Raw genomic sequence first — 8,906 nt, 5'->3', positions numbered from 1 at the left:
TTTTAGTTTTTTAAAATTATTACATCTATTATACATAAATTATAAAATTTTAACTATTTGTCTACATATGATTAAATATATAATTTATAATAACAACTCAAAAATAAACATTAAACCATAATTACTTTTGTCAAAACTATCATTTTTGTCGTTCATTTCTGATGATTGAACAGGTCTTTTTCTATTTTTAATTCTTTCAGTCAACGAAACTCCAAAATCATTTGAATCAGAGTTATCATTTTGTACTTGTTCTGGAAAACTCACTTTTTCTAAAATAAATAAATATTATAAAAATAAATCATAAATTATCAGAATAAATTATTATCAAAGAAGTTTAAAATTTATAATTCATATATAAACAGAATACTTTCTACGTATATTTTAAGAATTAATGACATTTTTTATAAACCTTAACACATTTTTATTTCTAATAAATAATTATTTGTAAAATTATTATACAAAAATACTGACAGTTTATAAAACATTATTCGAAATCATCAAGAATTATAGGACTCAGTGGATAGAAAAAATATTATTTTCTATAGATTTAATATGAATTTCACATATTAGTTGAATAAAAAGTATCATACTTGTGAAAGATGTAGGGTATCTAATAATAATCTTTAAATTGAATAAAGCATATAATTTCATTTAAACCTACACTTATAAGAGAAATTTACAATAACATTTTTTAAAACCCTATAAGATTATACAAAAAAGTTACCCTTAATACACGTTTAACAGCATCTTAACTAATAAAATGAGACTAATTTTTACTTTCTTAAAAATTATAAATGAATTCATGTTTATTTTGATAAGCAACTGTTTTAGGGCTTTAACTCAAAAAATTAAAAACTTTTTTTTTCTTTGTTCTCATTGCATGTTTGTGTTTATATATTAAATTAATTAAATGTTGAAACATGATTTTATGATATCAAGCTTAAAACGTGACTTATATTTTAACATGGAAGTAATTGACCAGCAACAATTTTTAACCAAACAAAATTAATCTTTTTTTGAAGCACTAAATTTTTACACAATAAAACAAGAATGATATTTTTATGGTTGTGTTCAACTTTGTTAATACCTTTTAAGATTATTCATTATTTTTTCTGTGTAATTTGTGTAGTTTTGAAGTGCACTATCTCATTAAAATAATTAAAAATAAGATTGATTTAAAATAATTAATATATTAAAATAAAAATTATAACACCCAAGTGTATTTATTATATTTAGAAAATTGTATTATTCTTCAATCATACACATTTTTTAGAAAATGCCCATTTAATTTTAAATTGTTTATTAGATTTTCAATTGATTATGAACAGGGCTTGTAAGTTCATGCATTTGTATGCTTTTTTTTTACTAAATTGAAAAACATGCAACGATACAAATTTATTACATTACAATGGTATAAAAATGTAAAGTTTAATAAAGCATATTTTTGCACTTTTTTTTTTTGTGTATTGACATATTTAACATATAGTTGATTTTTTGGAGTTCTCAACGCATATTCTTTAATATAAATTCAACAAAATCTTTTTACGTGAAAGTTTAAAAAAAATAAAATCAATAATGCATGAACTCATTCTTATTTACTTTTTCCGAATATGTTTACAAAATGTTTGTAGTTTTATTTTGGTATCATTGGGTTTTATAAGTTTGGAAGCAGTATCAAGGAAACAATGGTATTACACACCACTATTAATCTCCTCTTACTCCTAATGACATGTGCATTTCAATCTATCAGTTAACTTTCGTCGCAACGTGTGTACATAAATTATAATTTTAATAAAATGTCATATAATAAATTATTAATTTTAAAAATATGAATAGATAATTTTTATTATTTTAAGAAATGCTAATAAATTTTTTTTCGTTCATAGTTAAGATAATTTACCCGTATAAATTGCCGGTTTTGGACCTTTTGGCACCACTGCTGTAATAGCACTGACCTTTTTGACGCCACAATTTAAAAAAATTGTGCATTTGATAAATATATATGGGACACGTTAATATACTAAATGGTGTAACAAATTGAATTGTGAAAAGCCATTAAAAATAGTATCATTAATAAAAATAATATTGTTGAAGATTATTATTTTATATTTTTAGTTATAGTATAGTTATCTAATTTTTATCTTTCGTATATCTTTTTTTCCTTTTATGATTTTTTAATATGTTAAATAAAATTTTATATTATTTAATAAGTTTTATTTATATAAAATAAATTAATTTTTTTAATATTTATAATTCATTATTTATATTTTATACATAGAGGCTATTCCATTTATATTTTTTAAATGCACAACATTTTAAATCTGAGATGCCAAAGAGATTAGCGACAAACCGGTCAAGGCCTAAACGTCCGTCTTCGATAAATTGCATATAAATGCATATTTAAATTTTTTAGTGCATATTTTTCAAATGTTAGTGCATTATTGCATGCTTATTTATGCGTTTTTTAGTACATGAACTAATGAGTCCTAGTTATGAAAATATAACAAAATAAAATAAGCTATAGGAGGATCTACTAACTTAAAATGTGATACATTGTGTAATGTTTATTTAGTTACAAAATATGTAATAACTAATGAAATAGTGCAAGAATAACTAAATAATATTTATAACTACAATGTGGATTTATAAATAGTCAACCAAAATTTAATATTTTACTAATATAATAATATAAATTAATATTTTTTAATCCTAATGATATTAACTTTTTAATATTAAATACAAAAAATGTAAAAAAAACAATTAATTACACAAAGAAGTTCAAAAACATAAAAATTAATTTTTCAAATTTTCAGATAAACTATAAAATTTTTAAACCTATAAATCAATAATGAGGTAGAAGATCTAAGTAAAAAGAAAATAAAGTAAATCCTAAGTATGACACTAATCAAAATGGTCTAATATGAAAATATAGACTAAAGTATTCTTTCAAAATACAAAATGTTTATAGGGTTTAGTATATAGGTCATATATATAATCATGAATTTAATGTGTTTTGATGATAAGATGCGAACATTAATTTAAAAATGAAGGGTTTCCTTAATATCATGTTAATTAACATAATTAAATGACAGTTATTAATTATATTAATTTAACATGTAACATATAATTTCATATTACTTAAAAATCATTAGCAAGTTTATATTGAACACTTAAAATGTATTCATTCACAGTTTACAAGTAATTTTAATCGTTATGTTATGTTAACAATTTATATACAAAGCTTTTAAAATGGTGACATCTATAAAATACTTATAAAAAGTGTTTTACAAGTTAATTCATGCTAAACCTTACAGTACTTGTAATGTAAATAGATTTACAGATTTTAATCAACTACATTCATTTTCACATTTATACTTTCAAACAAAATATAGATAAATATTTTGAAAAAAATACACTTTAATAATTTATTTATTTGTTTAAAATTTAGATATTTTGAAAAAATATATATAAATAGAAAACAGATACAATATTTTATAAAAATTATGGCTAATTGATATTTTACCTTGTTGTTGAAATGTTGGTGGAGGTCCTCTAAATACATTAGAATTCTGTTGTAATATAGCTTTAAGAAGTTCTGGCATATTTTGTTGATTGTTGTAATGTTCTGTATACATGTATTTTTCTTTCAATTGTCTGAAAATAAGTTGATTGCATTTAAAAAAATAAGCGTATTCATAGTTCATATGAATTGAATATAATAAGCTTACATATGATCAGATGAAGTATTTATTAATGATTGAATTAATTGTGGTACTAATGCATCATCACGAAGGCTGAGTAATATATCTGCTTCTTCAGCCACACGAGGATGAAACAACAAGGATTTATTACCTAATGTTTGAGGCATAGGTGAAGGCAATGGCATTTCAGGTAACACTGTAGAACAATTCAAATATTATAATAATATATTAGGAAATATTTTCCTTTTTAAATGTTATAATTAATTATTTATAACATATAAAATAATACTATAGATAAAATATAAATATTTATTTAATTCAAACATTTAAGTACTTACAATCTGTTAGACTTGAAATGCCAGCCAGAGTTGTTATAGGTACACTTGGAATTTCCCCGTTCATTGCTATGATCCTTTGATGGCCATCGTTGTAACCAACTTTCAAGTCATATTGCCTACAAAAAATTTATAAACCTCAATTTTTTTTTTTTTAACTATTTAATACAATGATTTATTAGGCATTAGGCAGCTTTAAAAATAAATTACAAATTGAGTAAATAAATAAAAAATATATAATACAGATAAAACATTATTATATAATTAAAGGCAATTTCATATTATTTAAATATGCTTATAAATGTATGTATATATATATATATATAAACTAAATTAAACTGAGACTTTAAAATTTATTAAAATTAAATAATTAATAGTTTTACACTAAGATGGAACATTTCTCAAAATTTACCTGTACACACCAATTGTCTCTAAATAGAAACAACAAAATATTGAAATAAAAGAATTTTAAATATAGGTTACATTAGTAGTTAGTAAAAAAATATTTTTAGTGCAAAAAAATAAGTAGAAATAATTAGTGCTATTTAATTAACAATTTAAAATAATTGAAAGAGTCAGATTTAAAAATATATGTCAATATATATGAAACAAATAAATTATTAAATGTACTTAATAAACATTAAACATATATATTCCAAATGTTTATAAACTGACATGTTTGAATTATTTTTTTTTTTAAATGTATAAGAATATTTTGATATTTAATAAAAAGATTAATTTTTTTGCGAATAATAATAAGATCAACTACAATATAAGGCTTACATGTTCTTAGAACATTCTTTTTTTAAATAAATTGACAAAAATCAAATGAGTAAAATAAAAAGTAATTAATGTCATCATAAATGTTATTTTTTACCTATAACTATAATAAATGTATTATATATATATGAGTATATTATAAATGGTCAATCTACTCTACTTCAAGAAATGTTTAGAATAATACACTATAAGATAATAAAATTGATAAGCAATAAGCATTATTTAAAATTTTTTATTTATTATACTGTTTAACTTTTTTGTTTGAAAATTATGAACTAATTAATTAATTTAGATGCATAATACTTAAATATTTTTGTAATTTAATTTATTTATTATTTAAATTACCAATACTATTTGAAATCAATAATAATTAAAACAATTTAATCTCGTATACCTATAGTAAAATTAATTTTTATTAAAAAAATATACCTTTATTTTCACTTTTGAACTGTAGTCACACACCTTTCCAGAAGTCAATAAAACATATACCTACAGAAAAAATTCCAATAAAATATACCCAAAGAAAAAAATGTATGCTTAGTAAAAATATTAACTTAAAATTAATTAGGTATACTTCAAAAATAATATATTATTAGATACTGATTAAAATTAAATTTAGAACTTTGTTTATGAAATATGGTTAAACTGCACTAATTTTATATTCTAAACTCAAGAATCTATATACATATTTCAAACACTAATTAATCTAAGTAACTGTTTTTATTACTTTTTCATATTCAAGTTATCACTACTTGACTATAATAAGAACCTAAAAACTAATAAGCAAATAATAACATTAGTAATATCAGTTTTCTTTTGATAACATATTTTACTAAATATATAAATAATATATAACACTTATATTATTTTAATTTAAATAATTAATTTAAACGAATATATAGTTTGCGTAATTTAAAAAAAATCAATTAAAACAATTACTTTTATAACTAAAACTTAGGATTTGATAATTTAAGAAAGACTAAAATATTAATTTATAAATGGCTGATAATAATAATGTAATAAGAACGTTAAAAATAAAAATGAAAATTTTATTTTAAAATTTATTGATAAAATAATTTTGTTTTGTGAACAAAAAGCATCTTTTATTCAAATCCGAGCCATATTAATAATACAATACTTAAACACCACATATAATAAATCATACTTATGTTGTTCTATGTATAATTATAAAAGGATGATTAAAAAATTATGGTACCTATTCATTTTATTTTTCAAAATTATATTTTATTTGTATTATAATTAATTATAATTAAGAAATAGGTACAACATTAACTTTAAAAAAAATTCATATTTTTGAAGAAATAGGTATATACACCTACTTCAAATCAAATATATTTTTACAAAGAAATTCTAAATTTACAACAAAGATTTCCACTTTAGTATTTTAGTGTATTGTATAATAATAATAATTTATTGATTAATATAAATTTTATAATATAGGTACAATTGCTATACAATAAATTGACAGAACTCAAATTGCAAATATTAAAAAATAACTATCAATACACATTGGAAAAAATATGAATTTCAACAAGTTTATTGAATAACATGATCAAAATAAAGACCATTTGGAATCAAAAAACAAATTTAATATTATTAAATAAAAAATAATAGATCCTGTTGACAGTCTAATGACAGTCTTCTTATCAAATATAGTAATAATTGAGGTAATAATAAATGATAATGTTGATAATAGTAATTTTGAAAAATAAAAATTCATGAATGTACAATGAAACTGTAAGCACTGAAGTTATGAAAAGTATTTTTTCAAATAACAATGAAACTGATTAAGACCGAAAAAAGCTTTTGGTTAAAACTGATTAGAACATAAACATATTATTTCACATTTATAATGTGCTAAAAAATTAATTTTTTCAAGACACGCAACACAGTGAAAAAACACCTACGTACTTGGAGTTTGAGCCGACAGAATGCTTAAAACAATACGGGAGTAGTGCGCCGACCAGCTGGTAACACGGTCAAAATATAGATATCGTTGGTCGGAGATGAACAAATCGAACAGATGGTGACGATGAAAAGCAAAATTCTGGAACACAAAGGATTGACGGACTTACAGAGCGGAAAAGTTGCAATACTCTTGCGGAAAGATGAGGGACGCGATGGAAATATTCCAAAACCACGGTGCCATGATATGCACGTTGTTAGCACACAATGAAAACTGATGAACGAGTCGGACGGTTATCGGTGGCGAACGTTGGACGCGTTGGATGCGCGCGTCCAAATCGAACGGACCGTCGGGTACGAGGTGAACGCGAGAAAAGCGACGAGGACGCGGAGACCGAGAAAACGGCGCGAGAACGCTGAGGGGGCGATAGATAGTGGAGTACCCGAAAGCCGCGGGAAACAAAAACTATTGATAGACAGATAATGGACTCGGGATTTGATAATCCCGCGGACCGTTCTACGCGACTACGCTATACTCACAGGTTATTGCTGTGCGTCGGTCTGTACATTAAACGAAGTGGAACGGTTGACGACGGCTCGCGCTTCACCTCTCCAAGTACAATAACATCTGACGGACGTTGCTGCTATCGGACAACAACAGCACTTGCAATTGTTGCGGTTGCTTTTGTTGTTGTTGTTCTCGTTTTCGTTGTTGCGATGAGGACGGTTTTCGTTGCTGGCGACTGACTGCCGTGAACGTTCCCTTCATCACACGCGAAAAATCACCGGGAAACTGTACCGTACGAGTCGGACCGGTTTCGTAGACGGACGGACACGTTCGACTTTTCGTGACGCAGCGGCGGCGGCGGCGGCGGCGGCGGTGGTGATGATGACGGCAACGGCTGTGTCCGGCACGGGCCGCGGCGGTCGTTTCCAACGCGTTTTCTTTCTCTTCGACGTTCCCGATTGTCCCGTTGCCCGTGTCCAACGTTAACGTCAAAGTCGACGTCGGCACACTGTCACTGCTGCTGCTGGTGGTGTTGCTGCGGCGGCGGTGGTTCGCGTCGTCGTCGTTGGTCGCGGCTGCTGGTCGCGTTGTTGTTGACGTAATTACGGCAGACGGACGTGGGACCGGTACTGGAAAATTGCGGTCGCGACCAATTGCAGGCGCCGTTCATATTACTATTACTATTATCATCAAAACAGCAATAACGGCGACGACGACGACGGATAATGAATAGTAATAATAACAACAGTAGTAGTATTATTATTATTATTATTATTATTACTATTACTATTATTATTATTATTAGTTGTAGTAGTAACAGTTAGTGCAGTGACAGCGGAGTGAAAAAAAATAATCCGTACACGCACACACTCGCGCGCACGCACACACGCACACACGCAACACGGAGCCGCGCAAACGTTAACAACGACTGTTACACGATTACGGTGTTATTATATATACATACGGTATTTACGACCTGTGCAAACGTATACACAAACTTGCGTGCGTCACGTAACGTACGTATGTGGTCGTACGTAAACAACACTCTGGTGCCGTATATATGTGTGTGTGTGTGTGTGTGTGTGTGTGTGTGTGTGTCGTGTGTACGGACGGAGCCGCGCGCACGCGCAGTACGCGCCCGCGCGCGCGGAATCAATCGTTCGAGAGTTTTGATTAGTCGACGCGGTGGCGAACGGCGGCTACCGGCCGACGCGACCGTTCGCCCGGGCTATCGTTGCCGGCACCGCGGAACGTTCCGGTGCGTTTCGCCGACGCGCCCCGCTCGACGTGTGTCGTCCGCCAGGTGGCGTCCGTCTGCCCGTCGCCGCGCGTTCGTCGTACGAAAAATATGGCTCCGTTCTGGACGGACGACGACGGGCCCGTCGCGCGTCGCCTCGGCCGTGCAGGCACCGTTCAATGGCCGACCCGCACGCCGTCCACCGCTGCGGGCCTCACGAAAACCGTGTGGACGCGCGTGTCTCGTTCGTTTTTCCGTCCCAAGACGTCCGATCGTGTACGTTTCGGGAAAAACCGTAGGGTTTGGTACGCGATGCTGTCCCGGGGGAGGGGGTCACGTACGTGCTGTGCTCCGAGTGTGCCGGTCCGTACGTAACCGGTGCACCGTTTTCGTATCGTAAATTTTTCCTTTTTTTTTTT

At 28.4% G+C, this 8,906-nt stretch overlaps 1 protein-coding gene across 4 annotated transcripts in view; it reads right to left on the bottom strand.

The window, feature by feature from the left end:
- LOC112684412 (nipped-B-like protein) overlaps positions 1-8,310 on the bottom strand; it is a 15,720-nt gene extending 7,410 nt beyond the window's left edge. The window contains exons 1-7 of one of the 4 annotated variants that reach the window (XM_025557680.1): positions 7,283-8,310; positions 6,749-6,884; positions 5,246-5,305; positions 4,040-4,155; positions 3,729-3,897; positions 3,524-3,654; positions 126-269 (exon numbers count right to left, since the gene is read on the bottom strand). In XM_025557680.1, the coding sequence (XP_025413465.1) occupies positions 126-269; positions 3,524-3,654; positions 3,729-3,897; positions 4,040-4,103 (508 nt within the window). In that variant the 5' untranslated portion in view covers positions 4,104-4,155; positions 5,246-5,305; positions 6,749-6,884; positions 7,283-8,310. The remainder of the gene's footprint in view (positions 1-125; positions 270-3,523; positions 3,655-3,728; positions 3,898-4,039; positions 4,156-5,245; positions 5,306-6,748; positions 6,885-7,282) is intronic. The other 3 variants (XM_025558407.1, XM_025557009.1, XM_025556294.1) reach the window with 3 other exon arrangements.
- Positions 8,311-8,906: the final 596 nt, after the last annotated feature.

The sequence above is a fragment of the Sipha flava genome, unplaced genomic scaffold (genome assembly GCF_003268045.1).
Source record: "Sipha flava isolate LNK unplaced genomic scaffold, YSA_version1 0_pilon_pilon, whole genome shotgun sequence".
NCBI classification, from domain to species: domain Eukaryota; kingdom Metazoa; phylum Arthropoda; class Insecta; order Hemiptera; family Aphididae; genus Sipha; species Sipha flava.
Note: the sequence above shows the minus strand (reverse complement) of the source record. Positions and strands in the feature narration are given on the sequence as shown.